Genomic DNA, 26,585 nt, shown 5'->3' on the forward strand with positions numbered 1-26,585 from the left:
GTATGTTTTGTACATTGAAAATATAATGTAATAATTGTGATATATTTTCTTTATTATAATGTGAACTTGTAGAACTCAATTTGCCTGAAGTTATTTTATTAAAAGTTTATATGGGCTGTGGGACTTTAATTGAATATTTCTTATGTATATTTAATTGAGTGTGTAATTGTTTTTGGTAACCACTTGAAATGCACTGACTATTGTAGCTGATGACTATGCCTTCAGTGTAATACAATATCAAGAAGAAATCATTGGCTGTTTTGAGACTGCAGCAGAATCCAGCACAGCACAGTCTGCCTATTGATCCTGATCTGATTTAATGTTTGGCATACAAGTCTAATCTTTCACAACCAGCAACAGAATACACAATATAAGCACCTTTTACTCAAATGATTGCTCAAAAAGATCAGATGTATATTTGTTATGTATGATATACTTTTAGATAAAATACTACATGAATTTTACTTACACGATCTTCATCACATTGAAGTAGAGATTTTCACATATGTTTTGCATACATGGAGTGATGAAAAATTCACACTTTTGCCATAGCAATTAAGAATCTACAACAAAAGAATATATCCTTTGAAAGAATGAAATTTCCTCTGTCTTTCATAATCAGGAAGTTGAAACTAATTAATATTACAGATTGCAGGAATATGAATCGTGATCATTTAGATATTTAGATAGTTATAACAGAAATGGTTGCCCGGGGAAGAAAAGTTTTGATAATTTACTTGATAGTTTCATTGGCATTGTACCCATTGTTAGGGATGCTCCAATCTAGCTTTTTCAGTTCTTGTTAACAATATTGATACTTTTACTGTATATTAACCATTACCAGTGTAGGGACACAAAATTGCACTTATTTTCTTAAAATGCAGTTAACTTATTATGCAAGAGATACCGATATGTTAGGTAACTGTTACTTATCAGTTATCCTTCAAATAACCACAGAACAGCTTTGTATGAATAAAAGTTGAAACATTATTAATTAATTAATTGATCATTGCATTTATATAGCGCCTTTCAAGATACCCAAAGTGCTTTACAGTTCATTATTCATTCACTCACTCAACACTAAGCTACTACTGTAGCCACAGCTGCCCTGGGGCAGACTGACAGAAGCAAGGCTGCCAATCTGCGCCATAGGCCACTCCGACCACCACCATCTCTCATGCACACACCACTTTCATACAAGGCAATGTGGGTGAAGTGTTTTGCCAAGGACACAACAACAGTTTTTGCCACTGGCGCCCCACTGTGGCAACTGATTTTTCCAGGGGTCTAAATACTAACCAGGCCTGACCCTGCTTAGCTTCTGAGATCTGATGGGACAAGCCGGTATGGCCACAAATGAGAATTATGAAATTATGAGATGTTGTGGGCCAAAATCAGCCTGCAAATTGACCTTTTGCTAGGGATGTAACAATAACTGAAATATTGTGATATCTTATCGTCAAAAGCCTCACAATAATATCATGGGCCATCACAATATATTGAATTACAAGTCTGCTTATATTCGTTGTTATGGTGCTGCATGAGCTAAAAAAAAAACAAGGGGAACTACATAGACCATGATTCTTTGCTCTGTTTCAGTGGAGGCTACATGAATAAATAACTGTTAATAAGCACTTTTAAATCTTAGTTCTTTGGATTATCACAATACCTTGTCTTGTCACAAGTCTTGTCAAGATATTTTAACAAGTAAATATATATTGACAATTTTATTGGCCTCCACAAAATATCGCAATAAACACAGAGAGAGCTGGATATCGTTACATCCCAACTTATTACATCCAATTATAGGCCCAACCAAGGTATCGGCTGAACCGATATCATGGAACTGATACTCAATAACAGTATCAGTATCGGTGTGCATCCTTACCCATTATACAGTAAGTAAGGGTGCATTCACACTTGCACATTCACCACATAAAAACTGTGATGAAACATGGAAGTAAACTAGGGCTATACCAGGACTAAAACACAACAGGACTAAATCAATCAATTATCAATCAATCATAAAGAGTGAATGCACCCTAAGAGTTACTGTGAGAGCAGGAGTACTCTTCCACATCTCCATGTTAATACAGTCAATAAAGCTGCACACTATGCAGGTTAGTGTGAATGTGTTCTATTTTCCAACTTGTTCTTTGAAACAAAAGACGAACAATGGTAATGCAGTGGTAATTGGTGAGTTGGCATTAGTCCAAGAAGCTACACTGAGAAGTGCTACTTACAAAACCAAATAAAAAATGCAGATGAATGTGGACTGCGCTGAGAACATCGACACAGCTCTCTGACACTCTTCAAGCATAACCCTGTTCTTCATATAAAGCTTTTGCTGGTTCCAAGCCAAGAATTATGCACACAAGTTGTGGGCCTGAGGGAGCGGCATGGCCTGAATTCTTGCATATCCAACGTTAGCACAGAGAATACAGCTACCAATCACTCTTCACACATCTCCTATAATAAAGTCCTCTAAAGTGACATTTTAATAAATGTTGAATTTGAATTACTGCGAGGGAAAATACATGATTTTTATTTCAAAAGTATTAATCAATGGAAATGTTTTTAAGACAGCCAATATTTGTTTTGTTTTTGTTTTTACGACTCTCCGTTCTGATGAGAAAAATATTAATTGGAATATTAAATACTGATAAAAACTGTATTTACCACAGACATCAGAATTACATCTTCTGAAAAACCCAACTAAACCCTCTATAAAAGGCTATTGTTGATAGTACATTGTGTGATTCAGCTAAGAAAACCTCAAAAAATTATTTTGCATGCAAAGTTTGTTCTAGGACAGCCAGTAAAAAATGTCCTTGTATAATTATTTATATATAATATATATTATTTTTTATTATTTTTTATGTGACAAACTGGTATTTAAAGATGTATAAACTAGCTTTTTTAATTAATTGTAAGGGCAGGTTATATTTGAACTAGAAGGGTTTTAAAGGAAAAAGGACAGACTTGCGGGATTGGTAATTCCACTTTTGCTTCTTGTTTGAGTCTGGTCTACACATGTATATCTTTGGGAAACAATGCCTTGGTGGAGGCCTACAGTTGCATTTCTACCATTGTGCTACAACAACTGCTGGGCTGAAACTCCATATTCCAGCACATCTCTATTAAAGTGACATTAGGCTTAGACCCACAGGGAGAGACTGAAGAGCTTTGATGCATGTGTCGCCTCATTTCCTTGGGCACATAATGAAATGAGTGTTGGTGCAGGATAATTAGTGATAAAAAACACTAGTAAACAATGTTTTCTAAAGCAAACAGTGCACAGTGTGTAGAGTCATTATTTATTCTCGGTCAGGGATTAAGAGAGAAAATAAAATAGTATAAGATATGCGCTAATTGACCTGGAGAATAGTGTCTTTAATCATCAACTTCATGCATGTATGTACAATGAGAACCTGGAGGAATATCAAGCATGAGATTAAAGGGAATTAATGATGATTTTAATATGCAAGACAGGATGCTCATATTGTAACAGAAATAGGCTGATGCTATGTTTTTCAATCTGTGGTGCAAGTTACACTGGTGGTGGCTCCTTTAACAGCCTTGGACTTTACCCTTTTTCTTGATAGGTTTTTTCTTCATGGTATAAAGGTTGCCATTTCAATATCTTTCAAAAGAAAAAAAGTCAGCTGATGAAACACATCAACAACAATAAGAGTCAGTATAAAATCTCTTTCATGTTTGAGGCTGAGCTACAGCAGAGTTTGACTGAAGTGCTCTGAGGTTTTGCACACGCCACATCACTCATGAAAACCTGTCACTTTTCCACCGCTTTGGGCTTGTGAGCTTTGGGCTTTGGGCTTTGGGCTTTGGGCAACAAGGAGCAATGTCCCACTCAGTGCCAAAGCTCCTCACCAGGCCTCAAACTGAACTGAAAACTAACTAGCAGCACATATCTTGTTAGTATATGTTTATATTAAATGGCACTGATTAAAACTGTGTAGTTTAGGTTCATGACATTAATATTTTATTTATTAAATAAAAATAGCTGATAACACTGTTTCAAAACTCATGATTGATCATTGTGAGGATTATTAATAATGCTAACTGTGCAATAAAGGGAAATAACTTGATCACTGTAAAGCATTTTGATCAGAATCTTGACAATTTTGATATGGAAGTAGAAAAGATCTACTATTATGTTGTAACAAATCTTTGATTTGTAGAATGCCACAATGAAAAATCGGAAGGCCTGTTTTATCTCCAGTGGTGTATTGAGCACAGCATGTACAATGTATAGGTGCATGCACACACACACACACACACACACACATGTCCGCTGAGTGGACAAAAGTGCAGTGGTCTGTAGTTGTGTGGCGTGACACTGATTGTATCTGACATCTCTGAGTAATCACTCCATTACAGCCAGTACATCTGTGTGTTTGACCTGTGGGTGATAAGCACTGGAGCTCGAGGCCACCCAGAACTGAGCAGCAGATTTATGTCAGGAACAAGCGGAAAAACTACAGGCTCCGCAGTGTGCTCAAGTTTTCATTTGATAAAAAAAAGACCTTGACTAAGCATTTTCAGATGGGGTTTTTGATTCACAGGAAGCCTGCTCTATCTGGCTGCACAATACATGGCAATTGAATCGAAAGTTGAGTTGAGTTGGTGGAATTATAGGTTGCAGTTATTTAGATAATAGACTGTTCTCTGCAATCAGCAAACTTGAACATGTATTGAACATTAGTTTAGACCTCTACAAACATGTTCTGAAATTCATGGGATTAGTTTATTAGTTCATATTCCAGTCTTCTATCAAATGTTAATGCTCAACAAATCGCAAATCGACAAAAAAAAATCCATAATTCTGTCTGCTGTCTGCTGCAGCCAAACGTTTTGACCTGGGCAACATTTCAAGATTTCATAAGAAAAAGTAATTCCATGACACCATGAATTTGGACTTTTGCTTAGTATTATTGACAGTTGAATATGTGATATTACTTCATATATTCTGTTAGAGCTTTATCAAACCCTTTCCTCTGCACCTCTCATTCAAATCGCTTTTGTTCTTTACCTATAGGCCTCAAGCTCTACCTCTACCAGTCTATCCACTGTCCCTTCTTTGTTTATCAGTATCTCTGCAGAGCACCTTAACATATTCAGCTCCTTTCTCGACTCTTGTCTTTAATGTGCAGGTCGCAGCCAACTTCACACTCAATAGACACTGTTGATTTCACAGTTTATGGGTCCATTAAAATGAATAGATTACCATTTTCCACATATAAAATTTACAGCTTAGATGACATTAGCACATTAAATGTATTTTATACTGCATTTTACTACTACTTCATGAACACTATTTAAAATCAGACATTTATTGTGAAGTTCTACTGTCTACTGTCTGGCTACACAACACAAGTGATGCATAATAAAATTAACTATACATTTAGAGTGGAGACAGTTTGTTAAGGGATGGAAGAAATGCATCTTAGGTACTAGAATCATTGGAGCTGATTAGTGAGTGAAATAAGACACAGATAATCACAGTAATCTTAGCAGGATGTGGCCAAGACATGATCTGGAATAACAACAGAGATAATTACGGCTTCATAACAATGCACAAGGCAAAAGTAGTTTGTGGTGGTTTGGAAGTCTTCAATTATGTGTCACAGAGATTTCACATTTTCTTTTTAGTAATTTGTTGAAGTTTGATTTTCTTTTTGTCTTGGCATCCCAAACTATTTTAATCATAACAAAAATATTCAAGGTATGACTTGTTAGGGGGTGCTTTGTGTAGCAACAGATTTCTTTGTATTGGATTGTGGTAGATCTAGGAGTAGTAGCATTAATGGTCACAGCGCAGAAATGTACAGTCTTTGTAATAAAAAAAATAAAAAAATGAAATAAAGTCAAGACCTCGTAATTGTGAAAAGTACAGATTTAGTTTTTTTTCCACCTCTTCTTGTGACAATGACGACACATTTGCAATGTACAGTCTCACCTCTAGAGGGACAATCCTATGAAATGAATCTGCTGTTGCTTTATTTAGAAATTTCTCACTCTTTTGCCTGATCGATGAAGGAGACAAATGAGACCCAAAATCCTGAACATTTCTGTGATTATTTCAACAACAACAATGAAGCCAAGGTGCAGAGGCAACTGTCGAGGCGCGCATGAATATTAATGGGAATTTGATTAAACATTCCCATGTCTTCAACGGCACAATATCCCACAGGCAAAACGCTTTGAGAACAAAACAAATTAGCCAGACATTTTAATTATTGATGGTTGCTTTTCTCCTCTGTGTTATTATTAGGCTGATGAGGCAGTAGCGGGAGATGGAGAGACATGTCACTTGCTACCATTTCTATTAAAATGTGTTAACATTTGCACACACCTCATCCGAATTGGGGCAAAACTGGGGCTACTCCCAGATGTAAACATGACCTAGGCCAGGACTAAACCAGTACAGAACATGACCAAGTCTACATCAGAGTTAAGGTTCAAACTGGGGTTGGGAATCAGGGTCCCTCATGATTCGATACATGACTCACTATATGATATTATCCTGATATGGCGATACATGTGATACTATATATATTGCAAATTATACTAAGAACCAAATACATTTACTATGTTTCTTTGTTAAACCACTACTTGTGCAAAGTTAATATGAAATACTTCTATTTTAACCATCAAAGCATTCTCCTAAATAAGCACCAAAATTGTAGAGCAGTCCCCCTCAAAAATTGCTAAAACATACCAAAAAACACTCTTAGCAATATATCAATACAGCAAGCCACAATAACGATACTGTATCACCAAATTTACTATCACGATATATCAATATTTTGATATTTGTGCACACCCCTAGTTCAAACCAGATCAAACAAGAACAAGTGTGAAAGCAGCTTAAATGTAATAATTAAAAGACTATGTTGGCAGATGTATACATCTAAATGTCAGGCACTATTTATACCTTAGACAAAAGTGTATATTAAACTAAACACTCATGTAAAGAAATAAACACTACTACTGGTAATTAATTCTTTTTTTTACATGCATTTGTCATTGTGATTGTATAAGCTGTAATGGAAGAACTAGCAGCAACACTGGGTAAAGATGCACTGTGTAACTTTTCTGGTGGAGGGTGTGCCACCTGGTTGTCTCTATGGAGAAGTTATGATTTACAGTTTGGCATTAAACCTATCCATCTCCATGGAAACAAGCAGGTAGCACCACTTCCCTCACACATTTGTGAGGGAAGTTAGCAGTAGAAATAAATAAATAAATAAATATATATATATATATATATGTGTGTGTGTGTGTACATATGTATACATACATGTATACATACATATATACACATACTATTTATTATACTGATTTATTTATAGCAAACTAAGTAGCAGATGTGATAATAACTGCAACAACAGGAGAATCTTTATTTGAATGCAAATTAACTTTCACCTCTGCTGACAATTTTACTTATAGTTTAGTTAAATGGAGACCACACTCCCACTAAATGACTCATTCTTCTTTTCTTTATACATTACTTTATGTTACTCATCTGTATAAAACCATATGCTTTTCCACCTCCAACTGTAAATCTCATGCAGGTGTTCAAATAGCTCTGGCACTAACAGTCTCAGTGACACCATCAGCAATGTGCCGCTGCTGGAGATTCAGATTACAGCGACCGTCCCAAAAGCAAAGTGCAATTACACCTCCAAACAAGTGTGTGATTGGCACAGGTGGAGACTGCAGCGTGCTATTGTGATGACATGATAACTGCTGTTGTTTTCTGTTGCGAACCACATGCCACAGAATAAAATACAAAATGGATTTCTCTCCTCTCATATTTGTATTAGAGGTAGGAAAGATTTTATTGAAATGTACCAAAATTTAACTAATGAGTCAATCAGTTTGTGACATAAATGTGTTAGCTGCAGTGTAAAGGTGCATTCACTGATTTTGGTTTTTGGTTCTAGATTCAGCCCTGATTTTGACTTGGCTGGTCTTGTTCTTTTGATGCTGTGAATGTGCAAGTGTGACAACCATGACATCAAATATTATAACTATAACATAGTGGAAGCAATTAAACTATAATTTGCGTATTTGTAATTGAGACAAAAGCCCAATGTGGTAATATTGTAACATGTTCTATTAATCTGTCCGAACTATACCAATATTCTGGAAAGAAGCTGTTTCTGTGTAAATTCACCAATAAATATTTTTGATATCTTATGAAGCTTATGTCCTTTTGCTTGTAAAATGATAACTAACAGACAATCAAGACAAACTAGTTACCTCTAATTAAGTTATTGTTGTGTTAATATTCAGGCGTTTTATGGTGCTCTTTTTGTAGATGTGCACAGTTTGTAGGTATATCTATTTTTGTCCACTGGTTTTAAGAGCACAGCTGCAGAAGTGTGCTGCTGCTGTAAGACTGGACATTTGCTTTCCCCCTCCAACAATGCCTCACATCAGCTGCATCTATAAATAGTGTTACTTACTTGGATGGCTTGGCTCAGGCCGCTCCTGTGTCCACAGCTCTGGCCCTGTAGCGTGGCCTCCTGCCCTGGCTCTCTGCACTGGTGCTCCACACTTCTGACTGACCACATCACATCAAACTCACATCCAAGTCCAAGTCTGCTCCGACCTCAGGCCATAAGACAACAGCTACATCATCCTGGACATAAAATCTTACATTATGACATCCCTGTAACAACCCAGAGCAAGACATTTCATCATTTCAGCCATTCAGGTAATATTTGATTTGAACATTATAGTTCAGTGTAACTGAAGGTTACTACAGTTGTTGCCTGCTGAGTTAGTCCCATGGCTGGTCATATAGTTTTATGTTTAATCAAACATTTTTGTACATTTTCTTTATTTGTATATTTAGCCTATTTCAGAATAATTAAACTATATTTTTGTTCAGAAATCTTTCTCATCTACAGACTATTAGTATTATTACCCAGTTAGAATTACCTAGTTCGTATTTGTATTATTAGCCCTGTTACAGGCTTGTGCATTCTTGTGCATCCTTGATCACTCTCCATAGGCTAAACTGTGGCCTGTTTTGATGCACAGTCTTGACGACAGGCTGTCCTCACAGCAGCAGCTGTTCTCATTTGACACACTGCACTGTGACAGTCTCAGCCCAAGAACCACAGGGACACATGCAGATCAACTTTGTCAGAAAACAGCCAAATACTGGGGCGACAAAAGCTAACGAGGTCAGTGACCATCAATCTGGAAAATAAACAGATTACTTCAAAATGCATGAAAGAAACAAAACTCAAGGTGATGAAGCAATAAGGTAAAAAAAAAAAAAAAAGAGAGAGAAATTTGTGCATTTGTTTACATAAAAGCAAAGACTCCACTAGTAATAACAGCAAAACAATTAATCCAAGTTAATTGGATTTGAATGATGAAAAATTAGGATCATTGCCATAGCGATTAACGATTTCAAACTAAATATATATTTATATAAAAGTCCTCAAAATGTTGCATGTAACAGGGAGATGAAAGCTAGAGGCACCTGCACAAAGGTGTCATCGTTTGACAACATTGCCCTCTAGTGGTTTTAAGATGAAAGCAAACTTAATAATTCACGTTTAGATTATTTATTTATTGCTTGTACCTAATTTGACATCATGGTATCGCAGACCTACATTTCACTGCCATTCAGCTACAGTCTCTAGTCTTGGTAGCCTATAATTTTGTTTGATATGAGAAATCTCAAGAAGATGCAACAATAATCAATATCTGTTTATGGAACTTTGGAAATATATACATTAATTCTGGACTTTATTAGCAATATACCTTAATTTCTCTATTGGACTTTTAAAATTAAATTTTTCCTTTTTAACTCACAGAACTTCAAACTAATGCAACATTTATTAGCAGTCATGACAACATGACAAATTGACCAATTATGTGGTCATCATACTGTGTATTAATGTGCATCTCCACTGTATAGCATTTTGTAACAACAGCCTCTGTAAAGGGACCTTGGAAATGAATATATTGATTTGTCATTATGAATCATCTGCTAGATCTCATAAGAGAAGCAGAGCAAAAGCAGTTTTAGTTTAGCTAATACAAATCCAATCCTTTGTTTAGCTGCTGCTTTCAATGTAATGTTACTACCTTGCTCTTTGTCATTGTTAATCAATCTGTGACTTATCTTACACATACTACATCCTATTTAAATAAATATATTTGTATTTATTTTAACTGATGTCAAGGGGGACAATCTATGAATTTAATTTAAAAATACAAGGAAAAAAATATAATGAATAAAGTTCCATTTATTTTATTCAGCCATCCATCCATTTTCTTCCGCTTATCCAGGGCTGGGTCGCGGGGCTGGGGGTCCATTTATTTTATTCAGTATAAAATATTCAATATTCAGAAAAATATATATTAATAAAACATTGACCTTTTACAATGGATAGGAAATGTTTTAGCTGCATTTTAACAAACACAAAGCAGCCTCTTCGTTTGAGTCATTCTTCTTCAGCATCACCATGACGTCCGTCTCTATGTGAACCTTTCATATTATTGTCCTGAGCAACTGGTCCCTCCTCCTCTGCTGCCGAATCCTCTGAGCTGTTAACCACTGCAGCACTCAGGCTCTGAAGCTCCTCCAGCACAGACAGGAGCTGAGCTGTCAGCAGAGAAAACGGACAGCGGTCAAATGTAATGCCTCTAATGGACACCCCTTATGTTTCATAAGACCAAGTGATGGCAGTAGTGACGCTCGGGCAGGACACTCACCATCTGCTGGTAGTTGAACCTTTGGCCTCAGAGTCGGTGTCTGTGAAATGGTTTTTCTTTGTTCCCACAGAGCAGGGCCAGGTTGTATAGCCGTGTGGTTTATAAGAACAGAAACTCCAGGCTAAATGAAAGACAAGAACAACCATGTTTTAATCACAATAAAGCCTTCAAGTTTTATCATCTTAAAACAGGGCAGCACAATGCACAGTACAGAACGGCAATGACAAAAATGATCAAAAATTTCAATATTTCAAAGATATTTTAACAATGTATCATGAACATGAATGTACCAAAAATGTTATGCAGTGCAAAAATATTAACTTATACCCTTGTGAGGGAGATTATATATACATTTCTTTCTCTCTCTTCATTTTTAATATGCAATATTATCAATTTTTACATCTCTTACTATAAATAATTTAATTAAAAAAAGGTTGTACAAAACACAAGAGCTGAAATTAACAAATTACATTATGCTAATGATTTTAAAAGATGTTAATATCATTAATGAGCCACATGCAAATGTATTCAACTAATAGAAACGCACGTTAACATACTACAAGAACAAATGAAATGTTTGTTGTTTTGAGGTACATGCAATAAATACAGAACCTAAAAAACAATCTCTATTTTTATTGAACAATGTGATTATTCCGTCAGGCCTGTAGCCATTTTTAACACAACAAAAAACACAATAGTTCACATTATTGGTTTATCAGAACTGAATCAGAAATATCACTCTTTTTATAGCACAACTGAGTCATGATTTTGTATTGTATTGTTACAACCCTGAACTTAAATTGATTTCATGTACCTCGCTCTGTGCATGGTCTCTCTGCAAATGTTCCTTCTTCTTGGTCGCCTGTCTCTCAAAGTGCCGCAGCGTCATTACTGTAGGAGACAATACACACAGAGCAGAAGCCATGAGTAAATGATATATACCGTGCAAACAGTTGAGATCATATTAGATAGCTGTCTGCATCTCGGACACGACTATTCCCCAGTGTGGAGAGGCTGTGCAGCTCCTCCTCCTCCTGTTACCTGCTCTGGTATGCTCAGCTCTGGCTCTGTTGACTTGATCCTCCATCTCTTTTAACTTTGCAGCACAGCATTCCTCAATCTCAGACACCCTCTCCTCTAGGGCTGTACAAAAAAGAACAGACAAGATGAAAACAGATCTTCAGGGACACTGGAACTGACTGCATTTGGAGTTGATAAATAGATGCTTGGTTGGACTAGATATGTAGCATTTATTGGATTTATATTGTGCTTTTCTGGACACTCAAAGATGCTTTACCATGCATAATTCAATGTGTATACATTTTAGTTATGTATGAAAGTTCTAACCTACAAATAATGTTATTATTGTTTATGTCTGTAGATCATAAGAAAAAGTCAAGAAATATATTTTAAATACTAAAGCTGGTGTGCAATCGATTGCTGTTGCATTAAATCTTCCTCACTTTGGAGAGTGACTGGAGCACATCCCTAAACTAACTGTGAAAAAGTGTCTGAGAGGCAGTGAAAGCCTCTGCACTGCCGCCGTGCTCTTGAGCATGCCACTTAATCCTGTCTGCTGGTGTGAAGAGTGGACAGTGTGGCTCATGTCCTGTGGAGGGCTGTGATGAAAGGGATTTGGTGTAAAATGCAGAGACGAGTGTCACCTCTCTGGCTGCTCTCCTGCTGAGAGAGGAGCTCACAGCTGAGACGCTCCAGTTTGACCTCCGTCTGATGCAGCTGCTCCTGGATCAGCTCTTCCCTCCTCTGGGCCTGGTTGCGCTCAGAGACAGCCTCCTGAATGTTCACAATACTCTGGTCCAAGTCCTGCTGCTTCTGCATCAGTTTGCCTTCATCTACAGACAGATGAGGTGCTTAGGGACAGTCAGACAAACAAACAGTAAACAGATCAAATCTATACATCTGTGCAATAGGACGTTACATTGTTCTTTGAGATCAGAGAGGGCCTTCTCAATCAGCTCCGGGGTTCGTTTGAGCTCTAGAGTGAGTCTGTCTCTCTCCTCAGACACCATCTGCAGCTCTGTCTGCAGGCTTCTGATGCTGAGGGAGACACAGGAGAGACAGAGAACAAAGAACAGACCAAAGATGAGACAAATATTGGTCTTGTCTGGTCTAGTAAAATGTTTTGTTCTACTAAAAAAATATTTTGTTATTCTAATTTTCTATTAATTTAAAATAAAGACAATTTAGAGCCAAGAAAATATCAAAAGCAGTACAGTACAACTAATAGATTCTCTTGGTAATTCCTTAGCTATTTAGTTCAGAATTTCCTAGCATGAAATATTTAATAACAGCCCAAACATTGCAAAATGAAATATTTGTACCAGTCAGCAGCTTGTTCTACTTGTTTAGTCGATTGTTGCACTTTCTGAAGAGCTGCTCTCCTCATGATGAGCCCTGTAAAATCAAAACATCAGCAGACACTTTGAGACTGTGAGCTGTGAGAGATTTTTGTTTATCAGTCTCAAGTAGCACACCTTGAATCGTCTCCACTCGTCTTTTAGCAAATGTTAGTCTCTGTGCACACATATTCAGTTTGGTTTGAGCAGCATCAACCTCTAATACCTTCTCTTTAAAAACAAAACTGAACCTGTAAAAAAAAAAAAAGCAATAAAGAAATACATTATAATATATATTCAAATATTACATTTATAATATATAAATCCTATTTTTTGTACCTTTGCACAGCTTCTGACAGATATTTTAGGTCTTTCTGGTCTTTATCCATCTGTAGTTTGAGCTGGGAATTTTCCTTTTGAGTCTGGGCCAAGTGTTGTTTTAGAGTCTGAAGAGAAAAAGACTGTCCATATAACTGAGTGTGCAGTAAAATTCTTCCATGATGCTACGTTTTGAGGCTTTCCTGCCAGCTGCTGCTACCAAAACTAGCAGAAAATCTCATGCAGTCAGCACCCTCTGCTGTGGTAAAAATGTATATGCGTTTATCACTTTCTACTGGAACAGAATATTTATTGTGCATCATCAAAATTTCAGACGGCCATGTAAATCACATCAGCTGCTCGGACTAACCTCTTTCTGTACTCGCTCCAGATCCAGAGCCGCAGTCTTGTCCTCCAGGCTGTGTCGGAGCACACTGGTCTGGTGCTGCTCCTGCTGGAGCTGCTGTGCTATAGCATTAACCTGAGCATATAAAATGAATGTATATAAAAACACTTCTGTTAACAATACTTGCAATAGATGCTGATTCCATACCTGTGAAAGTAGTTCATACTTCTCCCCTCTTAGTTCAATGTCTTTAGTTCGAAGTTGAACACACAATTTGAAGACTTTTTCTCTCCAGAGTTGCAGCACATGCAAAGCTTCAGATCCATTCTTTACAAATGATTCTGTGGTGTTCTGGCACAAGATTATTCTACAATTACTACAGGAATTGTAAGAAATCAGCACTTTTTGCACATTTTAAGAGAAATAAATGCAGCTAGTGTTAAAGACATTATAGTTTGCAGCAGAAAAAGATTTTTAGCTTGTGCTGCAGTTGACAAAGTCTAAGTAAAGTGATTAAATAATAATGAATACACATATTTAGATTTCACCTGCTTACACAGCAGTACAGTACAAATACCTTCTTTATTAGCTTTTCTTCTTGGAGGGTGAGGATCTCATTAACTGAGTTGAGTCTGATAGTCAAAAGCTCGGCAGTTGTCTGTAGAGCTGCCTTCTCTTTGTTCAGTCTCTGAAACATAATCACACATACCTAATTAATAAAAAGTGATTATTCTCCACAGGTTCTTATTTAAATCTCCCTAAAAGAACATTTTTAAGGCTTTTGACAAATACAATTACTTTACAGTAGGCTGATTAGAATCAATAGTGTTTATGTTGTCTGCACCTCAAGTGCTTCATTAAGTCGGTCCCTCTCTCCACTCTCAGGGGTGAGCTGGCCAATGTAATTTCTGAGGCTATGCAGTGTTGCAGACTGTGTCTCAAATGCTTGTCTCATTTGGCTGAAACAAAAACATCACAAAGGAAAGTCTTACCAGAGTTCACTCTTTAATTAGAAAGAAGTCTAAAAAAAGCCTTCATATATTTCCCTAAAACATTAAACATGGCACCTTAAATGATCTTTGAGCCCGTTTTTCTCAGCGGATACTTCTGTCAGCCTGCCTTTGAGCTGCAGCACCTCTGAAGACATGATCTGAAGTCGGTCGTGTAGTTCACGGTTTTCTCTCACTGTCTTTTGTAGCTCAGCACTATGTGAAGCAGTCAGCTTCTGTATCTGAAAGACATTTTTACAATGCAGTTCCAAGACACTGCTTGATATAGTAGTTTTTACCAAAGACTGTAACAAACCTTAGTTTCCTGATTCTTCTGCAACTCCTCCAATTGTTTTGACAGTCTTTGGGTTTGCTGTTTGATCGCCTCCTCGGCCTGTAGCCTGCACTGGTCTGCTTTCAAGCTCAAGTCCTTAGCCTCCTCCCTGCTAATTTCCAAGTCCCTGTTCAGCATTTGGATTTCCTCACTTGACTTTTCATGTAAATTATCAAAGTGCGAAAAAAATAAAATAAATAAACAGCATGTCAACATTTGATGATGTTTAGTGTAAAGTTACAGTGGGTACATTTACATGACCAATAACAATGCTGATAACTAGAATAACAGATACTCAAATAATTAGATCTGTGTTTTGGAGTGTGTTAACATGCACACAAAAAAATAAAAATCTGATGATTAAATCACCTGGCAACTTATAAAGGATGAAACTAGTCTATTTGGAAGACAATGTACAATTCAATTAAAAATAATAAAATCATAACATTTTCTCTTTACTATTAATAATAATGATGATAATAAGTTTATAAATTTAATCATGTTCAAACAATAAACAACAGATACATGAAAGCAAATAGTTAAAATTTCTAATCATTAATATAGTCTTCAGATCAATAGTTCTCATAATTTTATTGCATAATTTTCCTTGTGAACTCCAGAAAGCAGATAATGATCAGATTTTGGGTGTGCATGTAAACATAAATACCTGTGTACGTATTTGTTCTTTCTCTATTATGGCTTGAGACAGCTCCTCTCTCACAAGGCCAAGTTCTGCTTTAATCTTTTGCAGTTCCTCACACACCATTTCCAACTCATGAGCTTGTCTGTTTAGAAGTTAACACCGATTAAGATGTTATTGTCATTACAAGGTTAAGTACTTGACCAGTGATGATCTTACCTGTTTAGTGTTATGTCTTTATCTCTTATCTCCGCTCTGTGTGTGACGGCTGCTTCTTTCAGTGTCTGCACCTGCCCTTTCAGCCTCTCAGTTTCAGCCTTGTAATTCTCAGATTCCAGACGCCACTGTGATGCCCACTGCTCACTCCTCTCCACTGGCCTTAAAATATAGACATAATGAATAATCCACCAAAAGATCCAAAATGCTCATGAAGTTTTTGTCTAAGTACCGGTAGTTAAACAATTGAAGGTGCTTGTTGATGGCTGGGAGCTAACAGTTGCAAGAAAAAAACAAAAGCTAATACTCTTAGTGCATAAAATGTTTAAAATAATTTCATTGGTAATTTAGCCTAGTTAAATAAAGGCTATTAACACATTTAATACATGAAAAGTGCCTGGGCTTACAGTTTTCTTGAAAATAAAAAACAAAATGTGTTTCAGTTATCTCATCACCTACCTTGGGTTATAATCTCTCACTTTGTTTCTACTTAGATTTTCATTTTGAAGCAGCATTAGCCTTTGATTCTCCTTCTTGAGCTCTAATATTTCTTGTTGTGTCTGTGACATCACGAGCCAATAACTGCTGTGGCTATGGTCTGTACTGGGTAATGAGGCTAGACTAGGTTTGGTCCAGTTAATTGGAGGAGCTGTTACTGGCATCTTCCCTCCTGTTGCTGATATTTGCACTCCAGCAGATGAAACAGTAGATGCAAAATGTGATGGAGGCACAAGGTTGTCCTGGACCTTACCTGTAAAGAAAAAACATATGGCAATTAAAGGTCCGTTTTTCAGATTGGGGGTTCTGCAACTGTCTGTAGATGTTAATGCTTTGACACAGAATGTTCCACAGTATGGCATTAAACTTTTCTTGCAGTTATCCTATCACGGGTGTTTCTACATAGGAAAACATATATTCTCACTGTGAGAGGGGTAACCTCTTAATAGAGCTAACTCGTTATTTTTGGCCCGATGCTATCATCTAGCTGCCACCTTGGAGCAAGATACTTTTAATGTTGCGCTATGGAACATTCAGTCAAAAACAACAAGTTAAATAATACACCATTAAAGCTGCGTTTAGATTATTTAGTGGCAGAGAAGTAGTAACGTGAGCAGCAAGTTACATTCAAGATGGATTATGTTGATTGCTTTTGAACGTACTCTTTGTAAAATCGGTCGGCACAATCAATCTTTCCTTTCCCAAACTCGGTATTTCCATGTTTTAATCCCAAAAGTACTGAAAAAGTCGTGTAGTAACTTTGATTTTCTCCCGCCGCGACAGCAGTTTGTTGCCTCCTCTTTTGTATTGCTCCGCTTAGCTTCTTATTAGCTTCCTGCCACAGCTAACGCTACCGACAACAATCCAAACTCCGCCTGTACCATTTACACAAGAACATCGCTATGTTCAGCTATCAACAAATACACTGAATTTGTGTATCTCTCTTAAAAGATAAGCCTGACAACAAATGACAACGCAAAAACATCCAAAGCATCACGGGAAGACAACTTGAATAGTAATCCCTGAAATTTGTCTGCAGGGCTACTTCTTCTCGTACAGTAATAGTAAAAGGTAAACGGACTGATTTATATCGAAATTGCAAAATGGTAAAACTGATAGATATTGCGTTTGTGTTTCAATTTTCCGTTATTTCTCTATGTGGATGAATATAATCTTCATTCAACTCAGTCACACTCCAGTGATGATGATCACCACTTAAAGCCACAGATGCCCTGTGGCACTCTACAAGAGCATTGCTGACAGTTTGTGCCTAAGGGAACTACTGTTATGACTAGAGGGGCTGAATGAAAGCTTATGTAAACTAAGGTGTTTATTTAATTAATTCTTAACAAAATTATGAATTGTGTGTTCCTTAAAGACTTTGAACCCATATGAACGTAGGCCTAATGTTCCTGCTACTTCCTACCAAATGCCTCTTGAACCAACTGTAGAATGCTTGTAAAATATACATGACTGAAGTCATGAGAATATTTCATTTAGTTATCATAATGTTGGGAGGGGTTAGGTCATTTGACTAATACATTCTATAGCAGCCTATCCTCTGCAGATATAATATATCTTTGTGTACTATTTTCTCTCTTCTTGCACTCATCATTTGTATACCTGCAGTGTATCTTCTCCTGTTGGGCTGCCATGACCCACTTTCCCCCGGGGTTCATTAAAGTTTCATATCACCTAAACCAATCTATTTATGGTTTATTCGGGAAACAAAAGCGGCGCTTGGATAAATTTACGCTGCCCTTCTCACATCCATTTGAAAATACTACGATATAAACCCATTGATTAACAAAGCCACTATACATTAAAATATATGGGAAAGAATACTACGCCAAAAATTGGATCCTCATAAAAGACTGGCAACCTTTGTCATATCTATAATGTAGTGAAATGGTTGTGTGAGAACAGGGAGAGTGCCTGAGTTATTTGGGTACACTTATGTTCTAGGCTCTTAGTACTTGGCAGGCTCTACATCAGGTCCAGCAGAACAAAGCAGAGGAAAAGAGGGATCGGAAGGAGAGACCGGGGAGTCTGGTACAACAAAGACAAACCTGACCCTTAAAACAGGGGACAATTAAAATGGAAACCACTTTACTGGAGGGGATTTAATACTTAGGTGGGTATAGTGCAGAAATTAGACACCATAATGTCACCATATTACAACTTCTTGAGAAAAGAAGATGTATAAACACTGCAAGAAAATTTCCTTTAATTTTATTATTACAACGTTGTCAATTATAAATTATAACTCCACCCTATAACAGCCCTGATTCTTCAGAATGACAATTTATGGCTCAAAGTGAGAGTATGTGTAATGTAGTGTTTGCAGTCAAAAATTGGCCTATTATGGTAATTACTATACCGAATTATTGTTTAGTATATGATAGATGGAACAATATTTTTTGGGAGTCAATATTTCTGTGCGTTTTCACTAGTGGGAAATGTCTATGAATATCTATATTTACTTACCCACAACTGTATTATTATGACAGGCCTAGTTAAAAAAGTATTGCTTGAGTGTGTCTGCTTTGCAGCTGGACACAACAAGGTGGACATCCCCTGAGGATATATGTAGGACGATATGGCAAAGAAATTAATCATCTCATTTTAGACATCTTTCTCCTCATATTGAGTAATCTTTATTTTCAATTAAATAGTATTTGTTCTTTTAAAAAATTAAATCTGTATTAATTTCATGAGCATAAACAAACTGAATACATACATTTCCACAACAATCCTCTCTCATTGAATCAGAGTTTAATTACAGATTGTTGTGCTTCATAACTAGAAGGATCCAGATTCAAATCCAATCCATGAGGGTCATAGACCACAGGACTGCAGGTAAGATACCATATCAGTGGTTAAATAACAGTAACACATTTTTGCATGGTTTCCAGAATATTTCATTTAGGTCAGTTTTCTAACTGACTTTGATCAGTTGGTGGATGTAGCTGTGATGGTCGTTGAATTAAAAACACATTCATGTAAAGCTCAGGATTAGATAAATTGCAACATACACTTTACTTTTACTTGGATCATAATTTTGAGAGCAAAACATTTTGGTTTATCAAGTGAGTATGAAAATGAAGTGGTATGATACATATTGCCGTGCATTAAACTGGATCGTTGCTGCTTTACTATCCTCAATTTTCATACAAGAAAAGAAAGAAAATTCTGCTAAGCATGAACTCCTCAGTGCACCCATGTCTGCGGAAGCTGTGTGATCGCTCCCCTAATCAAGCTGATTCAGCACCCACATAGAGGAGACCCAGTCCATGATTGTAAAGAGCTGAGGTGGAGTACTAATTAACCACTCTCTTTTGAAATGTACTTTACTGGTATACACCTGTACAAGAGGGGCATATTGGTGGTTTTATCTAAAAAAAAAAAAAAAAAAAGAAAAAAACACTTGTTTTACTTTTCTCAATTAATTCTCATTCTTTAGTAACATTTTGAAATCACATTACAGTTTTGTGAGCTGTCTCCACTTTCTCAACATGCACCATCCCTCATAAACTACAGATTCTTTGCCACAAAAGAAGACAGAAGAAAACATATGAATGGAAATCTTTGCTTTGTCAGTAACTCTAGACCAATATCTTCCTTACTTGCAGAACAAAGCTTAGCTTGGCAGGGAACACAAGCACAATGAAACTTAATGTAGCCTTTACATGTGAAGGTTGTTTTTCTCAGCAACAATAAGAACCATCCCTCTCCAAAGTAGGGGTCTAAGCACTCCACAGAGACCATCCTGCCACTCAAACAAGTGCTCACAGTCGTGACCAGGGTACGGTACCTGTGCTCTTCCATCCAAGCAGCTTGTTAGTGCATGTAGAGCATCAAGCTGCCATCGCAGGCTCCGCGGCACTGCGGTTTGGGGAGCAGCCCTAATTGTGACGTGACAACTGCCCTGACTAATTAATAGTAGGTCTAGCTCTATCTTATGGGCTGCAATTACAAGGGACTCATATTTAAATAGAAAAATTACTACTCTGTAGTCACTAGGGAGGAGTTTGGATAATGGAAGTTTTCTTTCATGCCAAGGTTCCTCTAAAAGCTTGGGCTGTGCTATGAGGCGTGATGTGTTCGCAGTCCTTTGTTAATTGAGCAAATAAGGCTGCTCGCATGCATTCAGTCCCCGTGCAGGCTGCACACTTGGAGAATAAAGCCACTTGTTTGTGAGCTAGTGGCGATGCTTTGAGCACAAAGGGTGCGAGCATACAGTGCGTGCTATCCGGGGTTAAGGTGTTTAGTTAATGGTTTCTAAATTGGGATTTTGTCGGTGCTTCAGACTGAATTTAATGCACTGGCGTATCCCGGTGGTTGCCTAGTAACGCGCTGGCAGTGGGCGCCGTGCGGATCTCTGTGGTGGGCGCTCCATTAAAACCGATGGCGCTCCTGACCTTGGCGTCGTGAATGCGCAAAGCACACAGACTGTGCAAAGCAGCAGATAAGAGTAAAGATCTGTGTGATAGTGAAACCTCAGAGATATCGCGCACACCTTCCGTGAGGATTGAAAGTGACGGGCATGCTATGGAGCAAATGTGGACACGGAGCGCGTATGGGCTTCAGTAAAAGCAGGTGAGTTAACCTAATCATTCTGTTTATATTGTGGGACAAATCTCTGCAGATTGATCACAGGCACCCGGGCTAAATCTAACAGTTAGAGGCACTACTGTAAAGATAGCGCACCGTTTTATGTGTTGCTTTTGTGGGATCGCTGTTTTCTCCCCATTGCCTTTATTATTCCACCGTCCTAGACCTAAATTAAATAGGCATTTGTGGTAACGTGAAGTAGCGCATACATGGGCTCCGCTACAGCAGTTTGTCGACGCTATCAGGGCTGGGGCTTGCATTTCTCTTTGAGACTCGGACACAATTGCATCCAGTTTGAGATCATTTCTAGTGTGTTTGCATGCTACCTGTAATCTGTTCTTTGTTACTGTATCCCTATAATAGACTGATATGGGGATCCCACGTTCACTGTTGGGATCAGACGAATTACAAGGACACGGGAGCCCAGTGCTGTAGTGTGACATGCAGACGCACTCTCTAATGCTCTCATGTTAAGGGCCCCCAGGCAAGCACAGCCAATCGATAAGATGTTGTCCCAGAGATTTTTATTAGTGCTGAATTAGTGCTGAATTGTGTGGCTGTCAATGCTGCAGCTTTGTAGTTAGCGATGCTTAGTATAGAGCATGATAATATGAATACACATTTTACTTGCTTCCAATCTTTCATATCATAATTGAACTTAGCGTAGGACATTCCCTTAGGAGGACAGACAGTGAAACACATTGTTAAATCTCACTTCTTCTAGATACAGACACTTGCAGACATCACACGCACTGCCAGGCTAAAGTACCCCAAAAGTTGCAGTTTATCATGGAGGCTCTCTTCAATTATGTGCCCCATTTGGTACAAGCCATAAAGCTTTTATCCACATCTGTCCCTGAGCAGAGCGTATAAGAAGAAAAAGCCATGCTCCAGCCCACTGCACACAGTTCATACAGTTACACCAACACACTTAAAAGATAAGGTCACGTTCTGGTTTAACAGCCTGCATCAGTCAAAACCACATCTACAGTGGAAGCAGCTAACAATAGTAGTGTTCATCTACATTGAAGTGTGTTGGAACATAACAAATTCATGTGCGTTTTACAATGGAAAAAGCTGCCCATTTTAAGAATTCATATCACCTCTTTGATCTTCAGAAGTCCAGGCACATTTTTGTATTTTTTTATCCCCCATTCTGACAGGGTTGCTTGTTAAGGCAAGGGAGAGCATAACTAAATGTGACCAGCGATGTCCACCACACAGCTTGCATCTGGTTAATTTGATTTTTGTAACAATTTCACTGCACATTTTTTTTAGAACAAGGGGCAATTCTCCCTTTAAAACACTAAAGCTTGATGATGTATTACCAGTGTCAGTTCCAAACCGGTGGATAGGCTCCAATCTTCAGAAAAAATCAGGTTTTCTCTCTTTTCTATTTTAATGTCTTGGGAGCTGTTTGTCATTGTCATAATAGAAAGACAGCAGGAAATGCCCCTCCTACATTTCAGTGGAAATTTTCCCAAGTGTTAATTAATGTAGACAGTGGTGCAGCATTTGTTAAATTAACTTTTGTCTCATTCCAATCTGAGATGTAGAAGAACCAATGTGCTCTACTTTTTATTGAAATAAATAGCCAGAAACGCACCCCCCTTGGATACAAACCGTTCTCTTAAGAAGCAATTCTTTGGCAATGCTCTAGGCACCACTCGTCAATAAATCTGATTAGGTTAACAAGCTTGTTTTGCTTTGTTCATTGATGGCCCGAGCTAGAGAAAGTGAGACTGCAGACGTCAAGTGGTACCTGCGAATACAATGTGTGTTACATAGTGGTTAATTGGAAAGAAAACGCAATCTAGTTTGCTCAGTGTTCTCCATGGGTGAGCTCACATCTGATGCTTTATTTGGAATCATTTAACTCAGTGTGCGTGATTAGGGGAAGAGATATTTGCGTTTACCAAAGCAAGGGCATCTAACGGAGCGGAAAGAGGAAAAACATTGGGGGTGAAAACGTATTAACAGGTGGTAGCAGATGAGAAAGACAAGAGTTTTATCAGTTTGGATAATGCAATAGAAAGATAGGATTTCTCTTTCGCCCTAAGGAAATGGTGCAATGTTTAAGGACACTTTGTCTGTTCATCTGCTGAAAAGAAGAATGGTGTAGCAAATTAAAACTTCTTTCATCCCAAATGTACTCAAAAAACCTTTCTACAATTAACCTGCAATTACACTAGTTTATGATGCAAATGTTGTTCCCTTAGATCCACTTGTTCATTATGTATTCTCTTTAGACAACAAGCTCTTTAACTACAATAGCAAAAAGACTCTGCACATTTATAATGGGCAGTTTATGTAATAGTAGATTGTACTTTGGAGCACAATTAACTGTCATTTCTAGGGAGGTCCCCTTTTATCTGGCTTATGCATATTAAAGCTGGTTTTGCATAAGAGGAAAAATAGTCACCAAACCCTTTTATCTTAAGATGCTTTCAAATTCACTCCTACATCATAGCATTACACTCCCTTTAGAAAGTTCAATTTAAAAATGACAAACAATTGGCATTAATTCTTGTCTCAAAACTTATTATGCTGTGATTTGTGTTGCTTAGTTATTCATCTACACTCGTGTGATTCTGAGCTACGCCACAGAAAATATTTGTTCCAAATGCCCCCTCTTGACTTTAAAATCGGGATCCAAACTTAAGAATAATGTAGTGATTTGTACAATATGTAAGATTTCAAATCTTTTGATACTGATGTAATTTTTTTTTTCCTTTTAGATATGGACTTACTGCAATGAAAAGGGATCAGCGAACAGCCTCTTTGGATTTGATAAAGGATATATCTAGTGATGCGTGTGTGATCAGACCCGTGCAGAGCGGTTAAGTGGAGACTACCGTTGTGAGTGTGCTTTGTGTCGTCTGAGGGCACCATATTGGCCCTGACCATGTGGCTGGCTACATTTCGAGATCACCTGTTGCCTGCACACCTGCCCCAGCACCAGCATGGGACAGTGACGATTACCCACTGTGCCCTCTTATGGTGGATACTGTGCTCCTGCTGGTCCTTCACCAAGGCCACGAGCCAAAAGTTCTACCCCACCGTGACCACTCAGTTTGGAAAGCTGAGGGGACTTAGGGTCCCAGTGCCTAGTGAGGTACTCAGGCCTGTTGATCAGTATCTAGGAGTCCCATATGCTGCTCCACCTATCGGCGAGAAGCGCTTTATGCCCCCAGAGCAGCCCTCATCCTGGTCGGGAATCAGGAATGCCACACACTTCATGCCAGTCTGCCCCCAAAATATCCACAACACTGTCCCAGAGATCATGATGCCGATATGGTTCACCTACAACCTGGACATCGTGGCCACCTACATCCAGGACCAGAGTGAGGACTGTCTGTATCTCAACATCTACGCACCCACAGAGGACGGTGAGCAGCTAATGGAGCTATCACTGTATTTTATGTTTCTGGAACATCCTGATACCCTCATAAGTCTGTGCCTTAGGGGAAAAGTTAAATCAAGATTCTGTTATGTTTTGACATTGCAGCTTGTTAGACATTGCAATGTCCTATTAAATTTATATTTGAGTAGGTGAGTAATGGAGAGGAGAGGCTTCTTTATTCCAAGTAGATGCTAGATGTATTTACTCATCATATATACTCAAAAGTAGCAGAACACTACCCTATAATTTGGAAAACATTGTTCATTGTTTATTTAGTATTTTCAGACTCTAAATTGCCATCTTTAAGACCCAGGCTTATGACATCATAGCAATCAGATGCCCTGGAACTACAACTGAAAAGGTCATCTTTGTTGTGTCTGACTTCACACATCTTCACCTCATTTATAGCCCTACACATAACAATCTGCTAATGAATAATGATTAAAATGTGGTCGTCTTAGTAACCACTGACACTCAAAGTCTCAGCTTCAGCGCCCAGAAGAGATATTGCTGAGGTAAGGTGTTGGTGAACTATCGGCGCATGTAAACTAAGCCATAATTTAGTGCTTTTAAAGTGATGAGGCCAGCATATCGGCCTGTCACTTTTTCTATATCAAAGTTAATTTTAAGCAATTACTCATTTAGCTGGAAATACTTTGTGTACAATATTTTATGTTGCCTACTACAAATCCCATATTATAATTCTTTCATGTTTTATTAAGTCGAGGTGATTTTTACAGTTACTGTTTGTCTGCTGGGGGCCAATTAGCGGGGTACGAGTCACAGCCTGTCTGTCGCGTTGGATTCTACTTACACTGTAATTCAGGATATATTTTGGGATTAAAAAGGAGTAGAAAACACAGATACACAGAGGAGATACATGCCAGCATTCTTGTATTTATTAAAAAGGGGGTGAAGTGAATCAGCAAGAGAACGTTTTGCATGTCTGAGGAGATTAGCGCTGCCATGCTAATCTCTTGTGGTGACAAACATCTCTCTGAAAACCAGGTTACCTCAGTGCACCGATTACACACACTTTCTGAAGAAGTATTACCCCTTCATCACTGCTCAGTGTCAAAATAAAAGACTTAGAGCTCAAACTTGCACAGATCCTTTATTTGTAGGAGCTGCTCTGTGCTACCATAGCAACAACACATAAACAGAGAAAAGAGAAAAGGCCAAAATGGTGTTTTATAAAAAAGTGGTGCTTACGTTTTTAAAAACACCATCAATATTATCAGACTGATATTGTATATAGGAGTAATGTACTAGTGCCGTTACAATATTTTAGTTGTTTCGATTTTGATGTTAATATATAATATGTAATAGACTTGATACTCAGTACTGATTCCAGTACCACAACATTAAATCAGTACTTTCTTACCATGTGGCCTTATATCTGTGTTATCCCTTAGTCGACCAGGTAGATTCCATAGTGGTCCATGGGTGTATACTAGTCTATGGTGTCTTATACTTGTTCTGATTCAGCTTAAGATCATTTTAAAGCTATTTAGGAAAGTTTAATTTCTGTCTGAAAGTGACTGTTTTTAGTACTGATACCTGCTCAAATGAACAACTAGTATATTAATATTGTACATTTCTTATCATTTTATATCATACTATATCATACTATATAGTCTGTATTCTAAGTGACATTTACCGCCAAAGCAACAACAGCTATATTATCAATTTTTATACCACTTCAATGGCACTTTAAGAAAGAAAGGCAAAAAAAATCTATTTTTGAAATTACTCTGCAACAGTTTCTATCCTGGACCTTCATTAGAAGTACAACATTGTAAGATGGAAGGAAAGAAATCTTGTCCTCCCTTTTATTGAGTTGCACATTAAAAAAACATAACTAAATAGATCATCATTTTGTCAATCCATTTTCTTACACCGTATACACGCATTTTAATAAACACCAATAGCTCTTGAGTGTGTACTGGAAAAGAGGCAGTTACACACTTGAGATAAATTAAACCAAAAAAGATGTATTACTCCAGTCAAAGTAAAGACAGACAAATCAATATAACGACACGGATGATAAACCAATTAAAGGTGACTCCCCCTCACTGTCTACATTTAACGATCTTTGTGGTG

The 26,585-nt window shown here is 37.7% G+C and overlaps 3 protein-coding genes across 5 annotated transcripts in view; 1 reads left to right on the plus strand and 2 right to left on the minus strand.

Moving 5' to 3' along the window:
* The window catches only part of gria3a (glutamate receptor, ionotropic, AMPA 3a), a 73,040-nt gene extending 63,936 nt beyond the window's left edge, over positions 1–9,104 (minus strand). Inside the window, exons 1-2 of the mRNA XM_055148910.1 lie at positions 8,974–9,104; positions 8,496–8,671 (exon numbers count right to left, since the gene is read on the minus strand). The gene's annotated coding sequence lies outside the window, so the exon portion shown is untranslated. The remainder of the gene's footprint in view (positions 1–8,495; positions 8,672–8,973) is intronic.
* The window catches only part of nlgn3b (neuroligin 3b), a 69,250-nt gene that overhangs the window by 33,536 nt on the left and 9,129 nt on the right, over positions 1–26,585 (plus strand). The window contains exon 2 of one of the 2 annotated variants that reach the window (XM_020933543.2): positions 23,818–24,468. In XM_020933543.2, coding sequence (XP_020789202.2) covers positions 23,985–24,468 — 484 coding nt within the window. In that variant the 5' untranslated portion in view covers positions 23,818–23,984. Of the gene's footprint in view, positions 1–23,817; positions 24,532–26,585 lie in introns of those variants that run through there. The other variant, XM_055148912.1, reaches the window with a different exon arrangement.
* Positions 10,281–17,473, minus strand: cchcr1 (coiled-coil alpha-helical rod protein 1). 2 transcript variants are annotated; one of them, XM_020933586.2, is made up of 19 exons: positions 17,128–17,473; positions 16,427–16,718; positions 15,971–16,129; positions 15,779–15,896; positions 15,094–15,267; positions 14,856–15,019; positions 14,633–14,747; positions 14,366–14,476; positions 13,996–14,139; positions 13,813–13,923; positions 13,464–13,570; positions 13,263–13,375; positions 13,110–13,182; positions 12,707–12,825; positions 12,432–12,620; positions 11,809–11,910; positions 11,582–11,658; positions 10,768–10,888; positions 10,281–10,657 (listed from the first exon to the last, which is right to left on the minus strand). In XM_020933586.2, the coding sequence occupies exons 1-19, from the start codon at positions 17,183–17,185 to the stop codon at positions 10,497–10,499; spliced, it is 2,508 nt and encodes an 835-aa protein (XP_020789245.2). In that variant the 5' UTR covers positions 17,186–17,473; the 3' UTR covers positions 10,281–10,496. The 2 variants fall into 2 exon arrangements, with proteins under 2 accessions (XP_020789245.2, XP_055004886.1); XM_055148911.1 differs by having other exon boundaries at positions 13,464–13,585.

This window comes from Boleophthalmus pectinirostris, unplaced genomic scaffold, assembly GCF_026225935.1.
Source record: "Boleophthalmus pectinirostris isolate CB_2022bp ecotype Guang Dong unplaced genomic scaffold, ASM2622593v1 HiC_scaffold_12, whole genome shotgun sequence".
Lineage (NCBI taxonomy): Eukaryota > Metazoa > Chordata > Actinopteri > Gobiiformes > Gobiidae > Boleophthalmus > Boleophthalmus pectinirostris.